This window comes from Taudactylus pleione, unplaced genomic scaffold, assembly GCF_031769625.1.
Source record: "Taudactylus pleione unplaced genomic scaffold, aTauple2 ptg000016l, whole genome shotgun sequence".
Classification (NCBI taxonomy): domain Eukaryota; kingdom Metazoa; phylum Chordata; class Amphibia; order Anura; family Myobatrachidae; genus Taudactylus; species Taudactylus pleione.
This window is the reverse complement of record NW_028284418.1, coordinates 28,717,233-28,735,013: the sequence shown is the minus strand read 5'-3', so window position 1 is coordinate 28,735,013 and position 17,781 is coordinate 28,717,233. Positions and strand designations below refer to the sequence as shown.

The following is a 17,781-nucleotide window of genomic DNA, read 5'->3' as shown; positions in this document are numbered from 1 at the left end:
CTGTTTTAGTAAAATACATTTTATGCAGAATCTTTCGTACCGCTATCCTACGTGCATCTTAAAGTGAGGTAGATTTCACATGTACCCAGCACAGGGGATAGTAATGAGTCCTAGTTATTCTTCCTTACATGTTGTTGTAAAATTATATATAAATTTGCTAACAACTTCAGGTTATCTGTAATGCTTCTTGGAGACTTTCAACAAGTGATCTCTTTTATAAATGCAATTTATGCTGAATAAACAGTGTAGTGTGTTAGTAGTATAGTAAATGATCATACCAAAAAGTATCAAATTTTTGCTTTATTATTTCAATTTTGTTATGAAATTATTTATCTCCAGGAGTGGAATTAGAAAAAGTTCTGGATTTACAAACTCTTCCTGCTCTCTCCTATATATATCTGCAGTGGGTATCACTTCAAAGCTGGAAGCTAGCTGATGAGAGGTGCTGCGGGGATTTAGAGGGGAGGTGGGATAGGATGTCCCATGGTGGGAGCCCTCCCAGGCACTTTGCATAAATAAATAAATCAGACTAGAGTGTGCAAGGAGGAGTGGAGGAGGTTACACTGAGGGGGGGAATCCAGCTGGCTCATCTGATCCCTGCAGTTCAGAAGGAGAGGGAGAGAGAGAGCAGTCAGTGTGTGTCATGTTACACAGGAGAGAAGATCAGCCGCAGCAACCAGTTGAGAATTACACCTTCCTAATGGGGACTTTTGTGTGTGACTTCTTTACAACTCTCACAAGTCACTGAAGTTCACCAAGAAAAGAGAATAAACTGCAAAACAACACAGCAACAGGACAGAACTTTCCCAAAACTTTTTATTCTCTTCTTGTATATAAATATACATATATAATTTTTTTTATGAAGCTGGATCTAGGCTATAAAAGCTGCAGAGATCTATTTATTTGTGACTGGCAGCTTCTTCATTCCTGCACCCTCTTGTCATACACCGGATAGCTGCTATTGGATCCACCTCGGTTTGATCCTCAATTCTGGATTTTGCTTCTTGGATTAAGATTGTGGATTATTTATTTTATTTATTTATTTATTGCTCCCCTGGACAGCATGGAGGGAAAGGAGGTGTGGAGGGATGCTGCTAGCAACAACGTATTCCCTAGGAGTTGTAAAGCCATCCCCTGTAGGATAGAGGACTGTAGGAAGTGCAGCTGGTTCCCTGCACTCTTGGGATGTGGGTTTGCAGTGGTATCAGTCTTTTCTCTGGTTCTCAGCCTGCTGGTTTTCGGTAGAACTTCTGACCTGCAGTCCAGGGTTTCTGATTTAGAGAAGCAGCGATACACTCAGTTATCTGCCTTGGTCTCTGCAGACCAAATGGAGACAGCTATTTTGGGAAGAGTTGACCAACTGCTGGAAGAGGTCTGTACATATTTACTTTTTGCACCTTTCTACTGTACTCAAATATTGAATGAAAAACACAAATTCCTACACATTTCACACCACCTGCTGCTGGCTAAACACTTTCTTTTGGATTCTTTGAAAACAGTTTCTTTTCCTCACATTCTTAATTTCCCTGTCGTGTACACAGTATATACTGTACCTGTTTATGATAAAACACAACACATAACTGGGAACAACAAAATTAAGTTAAACAAAAATGATCATTTAAAAAAATAAGTTGTTAGAATGAAACATGCAAAATACACCAGTTAAAGTGACATTAGATTGCAAGCTCTTGAGAGCTTGTATCGCACGAGCAGCCTATTTTATCCAGAGTAAAATGTACATTAATGCTGGTTAAAAGTTTAGCATTTTAAATAATGTTTCCGATTGTAATACTAATATATGAAAATGACATTGTACCTTTTAATACATGTGGCTTTACCATTGATTTAAACGCTGGGCATACACTATACAATTATCCGTCCAATCTGGCTGGTTGGAATGAAAACCTGGTAATGTATGGGAGCAAATGACAGTCCATCATATGGTTTTAAACACTGGAAAACGGACAAAAAACTGTGAGCAAATAGTCGACTGTCATTGGCTCCCATACATTACCAGATTTTCATTCCAACCAACCAGATTGGACGGATATCTGACAGATAATTGTATAGTGTATGCCCAGCATTAGACATTGTCAAGTAGGGTTAAAGCCATGTCGGTTACTGGTTTTGTATATGTTATGTATATTAGCAGCATCCCTGTCTTCAACAGGTACTTGCCAACAGTTTGACACAGTCTTTAAATGGGACTGAGAGTTCCTGTCTCACTGTTGTACAGATACATTTTTGTAGCTACCTGTAGAATGAAGAAAGAAAAGTACATTTATAATCATCCTGTTATTAGGTACTTTCCTGTGGTTCTGTACTGAACCTGCAAATCATTGGCCATAGTATGTCGGTGTACAAGTAATAAATCCTTGGTTTGCTAAAATTATAGATATATCTGTAAGTGATTTGTTTAATAAACAAAAGCAACAAAGGTGATTACACTTTGTAAACGCTTAAAGTACCTCTGTTTTAAAGTATAAGGAATAATGATATTCTGCAGACCATAGAATGGTAAACAATGAAAAATTGCTTACATAACAACCACTGAAGTTCTTATTTGAGGAAACAAAAGTTTAACAACATAATGAATGTTATGCAACAAATTTGAATGCTAAGATGTGTACAGTTGTCACCTGTCTGCTTCATATAGTTATACATGTCATTGATGTAACAAATCACTCATTGTATTATTTTATACTGTACATACTTTGATCCAGCATGCATTATTGTATAAATCCCAATACCAGTGCAGTGTAACTGACCACGGAGTCTATTCATCATCATTTAATTTATACAAAAGCAGGTGAAAAATAAAATTTTCACCTACAGTACTTTTATATAACTTAAGGATCTGGTATTCATCATAAAGGTAATGCAGGAGATATCACTGATATCTCCTGCTTACCTTTCAGCCCCGATCTTGCCTGCTATCTCTATATTCTAGGGGTTAGCATGGGGTCCTAAATTCTCCAAGCTCTGAAAATATAATATTTTCGGAGCTTGAGTGCGGGAACATTTGCCATCTTCAGTTGGTGTTTGTGCCCGCACCCTATAGGAAGGAGTCCTGATTTGCGAAGAGGAATCCATTAGAATCCCTCTGCCGCTGCCGGCTCCTTCCGCCAGATACCGGGTCTTTATGCTCCTGCGTAAACCCTAGTTCGTGCAGACGCACTAGCACTGCCGAGTCAGAAAGGATTCGTGGAGACAGCTGATTTTCGGATCTGCTCTCTCTCCAAATCGTCGCAATGATGAATTACTCTGGCGCTCTCAGCGAGAAAAAACGGTAATTGTCGGGGGCTGCCCGGCCCCGTTAATTAACATAGTAATTAGGCTCCCAAGTGACAAGATACCTGGAAGCATGGGACAGTCACACCTTGGACAATACAAATACAATTGCTAAGTTATGCTTTATTCCAAAGCGTATTGTACAAAAAATATATATATATATCTTATTATTATTATCATTTATTTATATACAGTGTCACCACCATTTTACGTAGTGCTTTACAAAGAATATATGTAATTTGCATCAGTCCCTGCCCAACTGGAGCATAAGGTGCTTAAAGGGATGTAACAGCAATGAGCCTTCCACCTTTAAGTTGAAATGATAGGGATGGTGACCTCTTGTCTGTACTTCTTTTGAAGTTATTTTCAGCTCTCAGAAATAGCAATGTCTGGAGTAGTAGAGAGTTTAAGTGCTCCCTGGATGATGATGGGCCATGGGGACTGGCATATCCTATAGAGTCTGTTTCCTAATCCGCTGTATTTCACATAACTTCCAACCTGTTAAAGATTTCCGCTCTCTGAGCTGTTTCATTGCTGGAAATATAACTTCATTTCCCAATACGGGGACTTCGTTACCATTATCCCAAAAGGGTTTCCAACAGTAACAGCTAATATAAAATGTTATGTAATTATTTGATATAACAATACAGTTTGCTTATAAAAAAAGGACACATTTCTGGAGAATGTTCTCACTGTGCAGACTTGCTATTGAATTCCATTCTTAAACACACCTTAAAGTAACAATAATACAAAAATCTTGCCATATTTGTTTTTAATTATACCTAATTAGGACCAAGCATGCAAAATAGTCATGATTGCCATACGTGTTCTTAACTACAATTTGTTGGCTTCTCTAAAAATTGTCCAAGACACCTCACATGTTGCACTGACCAACATTGCTACCTAAATTTAACATACTTTACATATTACCCACAAAGAGTGCCCTGCTGGATTCTGAGAAATGTTCTGGTATATGACAAGGGTTTCTAGTGAAGTGTCTTAAGGCGCATATCCACTACGTGATATTAATGGACGACTGAATGATAACGATATCGTTATCATTCAGTCGTCCATTAATCGTGCACAGATCGGGCAGCAAAATGTCGTCAACGACCAGCGATGCGCGTTCACGCTGGTCGTTGCCGACATCACTCATCGCCCGAACATGCTGGTCAACCTGACGATATTGTCAGGTTGGCCATGTTCGGGGATGAGGGTGGGTGCCTGCACTGAATGATATATCGTTCAGTGTGGGCATTATGCAGTTAGTAAACATCTGAATGATAACGATATTGTTATCGTTCAGTCTGTACACAGTCGGGTAGTGGATACCCGGCATTAGGGTTCATGCTAGCATTATGAATTAGAATAAGTCTGCATAGGTGTATGTTCTTATTGTGCAAGATAAATCAGCCTGGAATTTGAATCTTCGTAACATAACTATATATAAAGCAGTTATACATTATTTAGTCAATTTCTTATTGAAACATTTTGCTGGATGCATATATTTGTTTCTGAAAATAATTGCACTGAACATCCTCTTTTATTGACATAAACATATAGTATAATATGCTATCCATTCATTTTCACATGATGATTTTCTTCAGACTACATGTATGTATGTATAGCTTATCAGTAGAGTCCATAATAGCTTTTAAGAATATTGCATGTTCTTTCTTTAGCTTGTATTCTGTTGTGACTAGTTCTATGGTATAAATAAGTAATACATTGTTTGTTTATGTCTGTAAAGTATAGCACCAAGCTTGCGTTATATATGTTGTATTTTTAATACTGGTTGGTGTCCGGTGTCCTGGCATATGATGAATAGGATTAAAGCATCTGTACTGCATGGATGAAAATTTACATCCATTTCACCTGCTGTTTAAAATTTTGGACTTCTCTGTGAACATAATCTATCATTTCAAGCTTAGTGCCTTTTTAACACCAAATAAGGATTTGTCTAGTTTCTCAGTACTTTTCTGAAGTATCCCTCATGTCCCATGTTTAATAACACATTTGATAATTACTAGCTGATCAGGAAAACCTAAACACATGGCAACATGAGTTTAAGGGGTCCATTCATTACGTTAATTATCCGGGTCTGGGTGGCCGTCGATAATTAAGTATCCAACGTGCTGCATTGCTCCAGCGCGGAGACACACGGAGACAGCTGATTAGAAAATTATCTGTCTCCGCGATCCCCTGCTCCTTTCAGAGCAGTGAAACGTAGCACTGCCGAGTCTGACTTTGCAGTGATAGTGCGCATGCACACAAAGCCCTGGCGCCAGGTGTATGGAGCTGGACAGGGACGGAGGGATCCGAAAGGATTCCTCTTTGCAACCCGGGACTCCTTCCAGAAGCGGTGGTGTGGAAGCAAACGTCATCTGTCAAACTCTGAAAGTAATGTATTGTCAGAGCTTGATGAATTTAGGTCCCCATACTAGTGTATGGGGACAGTGGAACAGATCGGGGCTGAAAGTGAAGCAGGAGATATCAGTGATATTACCTGCATTACCTTTATAGTGAATCCTTCATTCTACAAAAGTAGGTGAAAATTTTAATTCTCACCGGCTTTTGTAGAAATTAAGTGATGATGAATGGACCCCTAAATGAGAAGAGGATGTGAATCCAGGATCTAGCTTTCTGTGAGTTGTGTTATAAATAAACTAAAACTAAAACTAGCCACTGACGAGCCAATACTGCTGCTCAGTAAAGCAGTTTCTCCAGTTCAACAACACAAGTTGAGCTGGGTACATACTATACGATATGTCGCACAATCATGGTATATGCGACCACTCTGCACGATCATCGTTTAGTGTTAACTCAATCTGTCAGTTACACAAATCATTTATGACATTGTCCCATCTGATGTGCTGCAAGTCAGATGGGACAATGTGATATACGAAGCAGTGCGATATATTGTGTCGTATTGCGAATCATGTAGTGTGTATGCAGACACGTTATATCATTGTATCATATTGGGCTGTGATTAGATCATCATGTCTTTCAAGTGTGTACCCAGCTTTAGTGACCATATTGGATAGATCCGCCATTCTGGGGCCTGTTAATCATTCAGCCAATTTTACCACACACCATGGACATCTGCCAACTTATATTTTCAAGTATATTGAAAATAATTCAATCAATTTCAGTCAGTTATTGCTAGCATACCGATAACTTAAGGCCATATGTAGTAATTACAGGCCTATTGGACAATATGGCTGTTTGCCTGGCTATTCTATGCACCCAGCATACAAAATGGGAAAAAGCAGGTAAACAGTAAATAGATACAAAAGTAAGACATTTTGGAACCAATAAGTAGAATAAAATTTTGTCAGTTTTCAAAATACAATTGAATCGTTAGATTTACAATTCAATAACTGTTTGCCAACATGTTTTGTTGTACAAAAATAGGGTGCCTATTTACTAAGCCTTGGATGGAGATAAAGTACCAGCCAATCAGCTTCTAACTGTCATCTGACATGGCAGTTACTTTATCTCTGTTCACTTTATCTCCATCCAAGGCTTAGTAAATAGACCCTTAAGCCTGTTAAAGTGTGATTGTGTTCATGGCTAACAGGATAGAGGTAGTGTATTTCGGCATCTAGTACTGATATACGGGTCTATTTACTAATCCTTGGATGGAGATAAAGTGAACGCAAATAAAGTACCAGCCAATCAGCTCCCAAATGCCATGTCACTGGCTGTGTTTGAAAACTGACAGTTATGAGCTGGTTGGTTGGTACTTTATCTACGTCAACTTTATCTCCATCCAAGGCTTAGTAAATAGACCCCATAGTAGCTTAAATATGGATGGGCTGTTAGCTACTGATCACTGCAACCTCAGCATTTTTCTATATTATAAAAATCTCTTTGACAAGTGCTGTTTTTATTATTTATGTATCACTTTGGCAAAAAAAAACTGTTTCTATACTTATGGTTGTCCTTACAAATGCAGTACATTATATGTGTGAATGAGATAGCTGGTTAGCGACCGACATTCAGTTGGGGACACAAATATAACAGAAGGCACACTCATACACTGCAAGTAGCCACAAGTAAGATAGATCAACACTACATAACTCTGAGTACCGTCCTATCACAGGCAACTCTTTAAAGACACCAGTATTCATACCTGTAATTTTGTTAGTTCACTTTTAACTTTGATCTTTAAAGAGGATCTCCATGCAAAATGGAATTCCCGTCTATTCTAACTCCACCTAATAGTAACATTTTAGCACTGTGGTGTGGGTTATATTAACCCCGCAGTTGCTTCTGCTCCCATGATCCTCCTGGAGAAGGATGAAAACAAACAGTTCTTGTCTGTCATATAAATGTGACATACAAATGAGGACATTACATTATATCTGCACTTAAAGCAAACAAGAATAAAAACTAAAAATGTGTGACTTTCTTCAACAATTGCAGCAAATGTTAAGGTGAAGAATGTGTCTGAGCAAGTGTCTGCTGAGGAGGTCTCTTTTCCGGTCTGCATTGGTGTAGTGTTGCTGACAGGTGTCACAGCACTATTTGTGTGGTAATTGACTACATCAATGTGACTCACAATCACTCAGTGTTTTCTTGTAGATTGAACACTGATTGCAGATATGATACAACTTCTGTTTTTTACAGGGCTTGATGCACCCTTATTGTCTCAGTAACACTAATTGTGTCTCTTTATGTGTACTTCTTAACAAAGAACATAAAGGGCAAGAAATGTATTTGTTGTGTTTCCTAATGTGAAATAACAGGATGATATTTTTAGGTTTTTTTTATCTTTATTAAATCTGTTAGTGGAATAAGGGCCTGATGCAGCAGTGCACGCTAGAGCTGAACACAGATTCCAGATGTTCAGAAATCTGCGCAGTCGCCTGACCGGCACTGTGCATGTGCAGTACGGGTCATGTGTGCCTGCACACAGAGCGGTAGCAGACCGTCATTGATTGACAGTCTGCTGCCGTTTGTGGGCAGGAGTTGGTGACGACAGCCTCCGAAACAGAGGCGTGTTGCCGCCGTTGGGAGGGAGGAAAGGGGTCATGATCTCTGTCGGCTGAAGGAGATTTCCTGGCCTCTTTCTCTCATCTGCGGTGGCCTGCTTACGTGACCCCATGGTCACTTAGCCAGCCGATGTTCTCGCAGATTATCCGATGTTGCATTGTACAACAAAGCTTAGATAAGTAATGCATGCAGGAGATGTGATGCCTCCTGCTGCATTGCCATAATTGCAAGGACAGAATTGCACATCTGCTTGCATGCAGCTTCGCAATTCCATCCAAGGCCCTATTCAATTAGCGGCGAAAAGCCGCGATCAGCAATGATTTCGCCTCATTCGCCTGTTTTGAGGCGAAGTTATCGCATACTTTCACTTTGCACGCTCCCGCTTTTCACCCTATTCAGTTGCAAATTAGGCGAAAATGAGGACGTGCGAATACTGTAAATGGCGAAACTAGCGAAAAGGATTTCTCATTTTGTGGAAATCAGTCTGTACCCCACAAAAAAAGCTAAAGTGACCCTGGTAATCAATATAGAAGTGTGTTAATAGCTGTATTGAGTTCCTAAATTGGGTCAAAGGGCTGTTATATGCACTTTTGCATTAGTGTGAAAAAAGGATATAAAACAAATTCTTTGTGGAAAATAATTGCTGTAGTTAATTTGGGGTACATTTAAATGGGTACTGTTATATTTTGGAGTTAATAAAGTGCGTTTTAAAAAACTTTAGAAAAAAATCCTAAAAACACCTGTCCCATCCATGCAGCACCCCAAAATACCTATCCCAGTAGTTTAGACTAATTTTCCACTTTTTACATTTTCGCCCCAAAAATGAATGTTTTGGGGGGGGTGAATTAAGATAATTTTTAGTCATATGGGGAAGGGGGACCCAAAGGGTTCTGAACTGTCCCCACATTTTTGCCCCAAAATCTGGATTTTGTACTTCTTTTCTCCTGCCTTTGTGTGGAGATACTTTGTCGCCTATTTTTGCCTATGTAGTTTTCGCCTAGGTGAAAACTTTTGGAATTGAATAGGGTGAAACTATGGAAACAAACGAAAACCGCGCATAGGCGAGAACTTTTGGAATTGAATAGGGCAATGCTACGGAAATAAATGAAAACCACGCATAGGCGAAAACTTTTCGCTGATTGCGGCTTTTCACCTCTAATTGAATATGGGCCTAAGCTGAATCAGGTCCATAGACATTACATTAGTGTTCTTTGTTGGACTGGCTTATGTTGCTTTTTTCACATAACATTTTCATATAAGATTTTTCCAGTTTTTTTGTATTCTTGTTTTACTATTATTATTTTACACTAATATTTTAATTGCCTCAATCAATTGCATCTGTATTTGTCAATTTCAATTAAAAAGCTTTCATTCAAAAACCAGTAACCCACACTTTTTTGGCAGTTGGGCAGCAGCGCATCGTCTTACCACTCAGCATCAGTTGCTGTGCCCTGAAGCCATAGTTATATTAGGCTGGTGTGTAAAGATATTCAGAACCCTTTAATCTGCACATTAAAGATATCATTATGTAATTATACCAAATTGGCACAGCTTTTATAAGAAGATCTAGAGCTGTTTTGGAGAATGGAACCATGACTAGGGTTTTATCTACAAAATTATATATATATATATATATATATATATATACATATATATATATACAGAATTATAGATCCATTGACCGGCACTCCCAATATAGAGATAGCTTGCCCAGGTGCCAACTCCCCAAGTAACAAGTACAAATATGCAGAACGGGAGGCACTCCTGGGACTACAATATTCTTTAATTCAGGCACACACAGCAGAGAAAATCCAACGTTTCGGGTTTAATCACCCTTTTTCAACCCATTTGGTACACTAATACTTCTTGTTGCAGAAACTTAAATGTGTATTTCAGCATGGCATATTAATTGTAATGCACAGTTACTAGTATTGTGCAAAAGATCGTGCATAGGGGCATCAAGAGGGGGAGTGGGGAGGGCAAAGGACTCTAGCTTGTTGACAGTCTGCGTATTCTTGCTTAAGGCCTCATGCCCACTGATACGTACATTTACTAGTTATTACGCTATGGAACCAATTGCAATCATACCCAATCATGTTCATACTTGCATTCACTGTCTCACTGTATTCACTGACATTACCTTCTAAGATTTACTGATATTTAGTTGCATCTCAACCATGTTTTTGTGTCACTTGATGTCCTTAAACCTACAGCATTATAAGGCCACCACCACCACCATGCGTTATGGTCAGCAAGAAGTTCTGATCTTCAAATACTTCAACTGTCTTGTTTGTTATACCCCTTTTACACCAGAGCAAAAACCTTGAGTTTTTGCTGGGTCTACCCGGGTCACAGCTCAGTGTAAAAGGGTCCCTGAAAAACAACCCGGGTCAAGTGACCCGGCAATCCAACCCAGGCTACCAGGGTCGGACCCAGGATGGACCTGGGTAATGGTGCAGTGTAAATGGTGCAACCCGGGTTATCCGACCTGGGTCATGCCTAAAATTAGCTGATTGGTGGTTGTGGAGCAGTCACCTCCCACTTTTTTTTACCTCACAAGTCTAGCAGGGCAGACCCAGGTTCAGTGTGAATGGGGCTGACCTGAGAATAATCCAAATCGATGGTGCTGTGTAAACGGTGTCTGTACTGGGTCTAACCTGGGTTGGAACCATGTCTGAAAACCCAGTTCGGAACCGGGTTTTTGGTGGAAAAGTGGTATTATTGTAGCCAAAAAAGTAATAATGTTTCTTTCATCAGTACACAGCACTATGGGGTATTTATCAATGTTTGGAGAGAGATAAAATTGTGAGCGATAAAGTTCCAACCAATCAGCTTCTAACTTACATTTTACAGGCTGTGTTTGAAAAATTACAGTTAGGAACTGATTGGTTGGTACTTTTTCTATCACAATTGTATCTCTCTCCAAGCTGTGATAAATACTCTCAATATATTGTCTCTGAGAATTGTTGTGCAAACTTCAAATTTTTACTTTTATGATTACATTCTAGGAAAGGTTTTTTTCCCAGACAACTGTTCTATGTAAACTGTATTATGTGTACACAATGCTGTTTAGTGAACCTGTGGATCACAACTCCAGTGTCAGCCAACCCTTTCTGCAGTAATATATGGATTCTGCTTTGCATACCTGACAAGTTTATGAGCAGTTCTGTCACATATTTATCTCTGGCTTGGTTTCCACAGTCCTTATCTTCAATTCCATAATGATGTTTCTGACAAAGCAAACTTCAGGCTGTAATATTTATCCTTGTCCTGTTTTCTAACAGTTAGTTATTTTTTATTTTCAAGCCATCATTTAGCTGCTTAGAGAAGCCATTGATTGTTGAGAGAAGGCACAACATCCTGAGAGGTTAGGAGGGTCAGAGTGTTTATTTAACTCTGGAATTGTCTTCACCTGGCTTAATTTAAGTCCTGATGAATCAATCAAGTCTTAACGTTATTAAAAAAAAGTATTAATGGGTGCTCCAGTTTTCTCCCACACTCCTAAAATATAATGGTAGCTGAATTGGCTTCTTCCAAAAATAAATAAATAACCCTAGTGTGTATGTGTGTCCATGTGATAGGGAATGTAGGGGTGTATGTACTAAGCCTTGGATGGAGATAAAGTGAACGGATATAAAGTACCAGCCAATCAGCTTCTAACTGCCATGTTACAGACTGTGTTTGAAAAATGACAGTTAGGAGCTGGTTGGCTAGTACTTTATCTACGTCCACTTTATCTCCATCCAAGGCTTACCGTATATACTCGAGTATACGCCGAGTTTTTCAGCACAAAAAAGGTGCTGAAAAAGTACCCCCTCGGCTTATACTCGAGTCAAGTGTAGCGCGGACCGGACGGGGACTACAGGGGGCGATTACTACAGGGGGCATTATCAGGGGGCGATTACTACAGGGGTCATTATCAGGGGGTGATTACTACAGGGGGCACTAAAAGGGGGGATTACCACTGGGGGAACTACCAGGGGGGGATTACTACAGGGGGCACTACCAGGGGGGGATTACTACAGGGGGGGATTACTACAGGGGGCACTAAAAGGGGGGATTACCACTGGGGGCACTACCAGGGGGGGGATTACCACTGGGGGAACTACCAGGGGAGGATTACTACAGGGGGCACTACCAGTGGGGGATTACTACTGGAGGCACTGAAAGGGGGGATTACCACTGGGGGCACTACCAGGAGGGATTACTACTGGGGGCACAACCAGGGGGAATTACTACTGGGGGCACTACCAGCTTCTGCCATTTCCCACACTAGGCTTATACTCGAGTCAATAAGTTTTCCCAGTTTTTTGGGGTAAAAGTAGGTACCTCGGCTTATATTCGGGTCGGCTTATACTCGAGTATATACGGTAGTTAATGTACTCCAAAGTACTAGCCAATCAGTTCCTAGCTGTCATTTTTGAAACGCAGCCGGTAAAGGGTCCATCCAATGCTTAGTAAATAGACCTTATAGATAATAAGCTCCACCGGGATAGGGATTGATGTGAATGAGTGAAAAATTCTCTGTAAAGCACTGCATAGTATGTGTGCGCTATATATATATATATATATATATATATATATATAACTGTAACTGTCAATAAAGAAAGTAAATAAATAAAATATGACCCCATTCTTTAATATGCAGCTTTCTTTCTTAAAGTATGCTGCCATCATAACATAGCACAATGCTTACATAACCTCACTCTTTTAAGACACAAGTTGTCACTGAAGAAAGACAAACATACATCAGCAAGATTGTATCAGCATCTCTTAGGATTTGATAGATGGGCACCTCTTTTTCTTAGGAGGCAGTGTAGAATCCAGTACTCCCGCTTGATATTTAATTATTGTCCTACAGGAAACTGCGCATAATTACATGGTGACTTCCTGGTGACCTTTGACTCTTTCTTGTATTCCCCTGAAGGTAAGTATTTCAGGAACCAGAACTTTTCACAGAAAATATTAACATACACATGCTTTTAAAATCCATTTTTTAAATGTAATCATGTATGATCTGTCTGTATCTGTGCTTCCTAGAGGTCTAAAAGTCACATTATACGGTTGAAGACTTTTAAAAAAAAAAAATTCATTTTGTAGATTCTGAGTCCAAGTCCAAGAGATTCAAGTCCAAAAGCAGATGCATTCTGCAATTATCAGCATGCTGAGCATGGTCTGAAGACAGCAATCATAGACCGAGCATGCACCGCGCCATGCATGCTCACCCTGAATGAGGATACGAGATTGAACAGTTTGGTCTGTGCTCAGCCGCTTTCTCCATCAGTGAAAAGGGGGTTTCTGAGCAGTAACTGGGCAGTTTCCATGCAGAAGCATGGAACAGACCCCTCTCATAGGAGCGTCAGTGGATGTGTCGTGGGTATGTAGCCTAACCTCTGTGCTTGTTTGAGGCATGCAGACAGAGATGAGACCCTGTTTCAGATGAATCTTTTGCACCCATCTGGGGTAGATGTAACTGCTGATACTAATGATGATGTTTATAGCTGGGAAAACAGTGGGTGGCGCAACGCATATGCAGGAAGCCGCAAGGATACTTACATAGACGGACAGACACTCACATTAGTGTATTGTAGTAAGTCTTGCAGGCCCTGACATGCGCATATGTCAGAACTTTGCAAATGTCAGGCCTTTATATAGATTTATGTACTTCTACATGCTAACTGCTACTTTTGCCCAACATGTTGGTGCTGGATTACTATAAGTACTACTGTATAGTAAATATAAATGATTAAATAGTAAAATGTAAATCAAAACTTATAATAAAGATCATTTACATTAGAAGACAAAGGCAATAGGTAACAAACAATAATTATAGCAAGAGTGGAATTATTATTTGGTATCATTTTCATTTATAGCATTTATTATCTAGTGGTCTACAAATAGATAACATTTTTCTTACACATACAGTAGTAATGAAATATAACAGAAAGCTAAACTATGAAATAGAAAACAAACACACAAATAAACTAGTTGGGCTTTTGTTATGTGTACAAGGAAACCACTTTGAACATTCTAGGACTTCCAGAATTATAAGTACCTTTAAGAGCTTGTAAGCTAGCTCTCACAAGCAGGGCCCTCTTCACCAGGGCCAAAAACAGAAATCTTGGGGCCCGTTACATATATATATCTCTGGGTGGCCCCCCCCTCCAACCACCTGCTTTGTTTATGCCTAGTTGCGCCACGTCGGATGGGCGGATGGCGCATTCAGTTTATAACTCGCAATTAGGTGCCATGGTCTTGATTTGTGGCCCTCTGAACTTCGGGCCCATCTGAACCTCTGAACCCAGGACGGGTGTACCCATTGTACCCCCATGTCGCCTGGCCTGCTCTTCCCTCTTGTGCTTTCCCCTCCCTCACTTACCATTACCACTGCCAACAACGGCACCAAACCTTTGGGTTTGGTTGTCCCGCTACTTATTTGGGCCTTATGATTCCTGATGCAGCAATGTTTATAATCCATGCCCTTGTTCTGCAATGGTTTGTACTGTAAGCCACTTTTTTTTGTTGTTTTGATCATACTTTTCCTTTATGCATGTTTTAAGGAGCTGCGGACCCACTTTGGCGTCATATAAATAAAGGATAATAATAATAGTGTGTCAAGGTTTGTGAATTAAAATACTGAACAATAGTCATAATTACTTTAAGGTTATTGTCCCTTACAAAATATGTATCAAAAAGTTTTCATGATGTGTATATTTTCAGTTATGTGTACCAAGAGGGAAGTGAGACACCCCCTATAGTATAAGTGACATTAGCACACAGCTATTTGAATGAAACAAATAGGGAATAGGCACCCTTGGCATATGAAGTGTTGCTAGGGTACATTTAGAACTCCTATGATGTTCATCCAGTTCATGGTTGGCTGAGCATCGTGGGAGAAGTATTTCAATAGCAAAAGGAATCATGAAGGTTTTTTAATGGATTGCAAGGTCCTAATGCAGAGTGCAAAGTATGCATTTTGTGTGCTACATAATAGGTTTATGGAAAGCAGAATGTAAAACGTCTCTAAATAGTTGTTGGCATTGGGAGAGAAGTCTTGTCAGATTGCCATGTTCAGTGAAATGTGGTTGATTTGTACAGGGCTTGGCAGTCTGGACAGGATGCTGCTGTTTAGACGCTCATGGTGGATTGCTGCCAGCATCAGTAATACATGTATGACACAAAGAGTACATCTCTGCCTCATTACTAGGTGAGGAGGAGATGCTTGAAAAGCATTCAGAAGTATCATTCCTGGAGCAAATGCAACATTAACATTTTTCTTTATGTTTTTTACCATGCAAGTATATATTCTGTTGTGGATCTGGTCCTCAACCGCCCCCAAAACTATAATAGTCTGAGAGGGGTATTCAATATGAAACGTAAACTTCGCTGTCGAAGTTTACGTTTCATATCGGAGCTTTTACCTGCGTTAAAGTATCGGGCGCGCACCCGCTTATCCCCGTATTTAATATGAAATTAACGAAAACGGGAGCCTGCGAAGTTGGATTTGCGTAAAGTTACGAATTTTTCCTTAAAAAAATTGTAGGACCCCCTAAAGTTGTAAAAACATGGGGGATCGCTATGGGTACCCCCGTTTTAGCCTTTAAATGAAAGTCGGCTATTTAAATAGCCGCAGCAGGTGTTTTTCCCGACATTGAAGAAGTGTTGCAGAAGAGCACTTAGGTTATTTTTTTCGTTTTTTTAAGTGGTCCCATCAAATTTGGGGTACATGAAAATGGGTACTAGCATATTTTTAAGTCCCTAAAGTACGTTTTTAAAAATTCTGCAATTGTGCACCTGCCGCTATAATTCTATTCTAGAAAACATCTGCCGCATACTTGCAGAATAGCCCTGAACCTATTTCCCTATTGTTAAACAATTTTTTCCCATTTTTTTTTTGTCACCCCAATTTTTAAATTAATTTTTTGGGGTGTCCCTATTTTTTTTTAAAACTTTTTTTGACGCAGTTCTTTTTTAAATGTCATTCCCAGGGGTGCAGGCTATTTTTTTTATGCCTGCACCCCTAAACCCCAATTCTGCACGCACTTTTTTTAGAAACCTATTCAATGGTGAAAAGTTATCCCCGTTTTACTTTTGAAACCTGCGAAAAGTCTTTGAAATTGAATACGGTTTAAAACTAAAACCTGCGATAATGACGTCATAAGTGCGATATTAACGCAAAAACTGTGTTTTCGCTCCCATATTGAATACCCCTGTGAGTGTGCTTAGATATTACTAAATAAGATTACTTACCTGCTTTTTGTATTAGTATCCTTGTGTCATGGATGGATAGCTTTTGGCTCCCAGCTTGTACAGTGCCGCCATAGATTACTAATTTGGCAGGGATGTGCAGTCAGGGTAGGCAGGGGAGGCAGAGCCTCCCCTGTCATACTTCCTCCCCTATCATACTCCCTGTAATGCTCCAGAGTTTTGATATAAAAACTGTGTTTTTATACAAGTGTGCCTCCCCAGCCATTGACCTCACTGCATGTCACTGCATTCCAGGTTTATGTTTGTGTAGTACCCATGTATTCCATGCATGGTAAATATGGTAAGTAGTGGTATCTATATATAAATGTCCCTGTCAGAACTGTATAAAGAAAACATATTATATGCAAACCTGTTTAATAAATCAGTAGGGAAAAATGCTGATCAGTATCTATCAGCTTCATGTGTGAATGAGCTACTGATACCTATTTCCCCCACTCCATTTCAATGTAATACTTTCCTTAATGATTCCTCTTATGATGGAAAACCAAGTCTGTCAAAATGCTTAATCTTAATCTGTTTTACATCTGCTGCTTTAAAATTTTTGATACAAGCAATAAATTGAATCTTTGTGCATGAGTTTGGACAAGAACTAAACACATTCAGAATACCTTCGGCTAGTAGATCTATAAGCTATAAAATATTTTTTGTCATCAATAAACTACGTATAGAACTTTCACTTTCATGCTCAAAAGTTGCATGTGATATCTCCTTTAGGTAGCGTCTTTAATATTGGTGGTAGTAGGGGCCCAGAGCCTGAAAAAGTACCATTCCTTATTGCTGAATCATTATTATTATTATTATTATCCTTTATTTATATGGCGCCACAAAGGTTCTGCAGCGCCTTACACAGTTACATAAATGAGTACACAAGAAAAACAGTAATAGTAGTACAAAACAATGCAGGACAAGGACATGGTTTATACACATAGCTGCATAACACAAGCAGCTGGGCATCCGCAACCAAGTGTTAGGTGCCAATTTGGGAGTTAGGAAGAAATGATAGTATAAGTAAGGGGAGGCAAAGCACATGAGGGACGAGGGCCCTGCTCTTGAGAGCTTACATTCCTTGTTGTCAGGACAGCGGCTCCAATAGAAGTCTATCTTGGCAAAAAGGGTGTCAGTAAAATGATAACTATGCTATCACATTACTGCCAGCTAAGACACCTGCACATGCACATACTCATACTGCGATGGCCGGGAGGGGACATAGATTGAGGTTACTAT

General features: G+C 39.6%; 1 protein-coding gene across 1 annotated transcript in view; it reads left to right on the top strand.

The window, feature by feature from the left end:
* Positions 1-622: 622 nt before the first annotated feature.
* Positions 623-17,781, top strand: part of LOC148541906 (collagen alpha-1(XIII) chain-like) — a 139,949-nt gene continuing 122,790 nt past the window's right edge. The window contains exon 1 of the mRNA XM_088476620.1: positions 623-1,372. Coding sequence (XP_088332746.1) covers positions 1,064-1,372 — 309 coding nt within the window. The 5' untranslated portion in view covers positions 623-1,063. The remainder of the gene's footprint in view (positions 1,373-17,781) is intronic.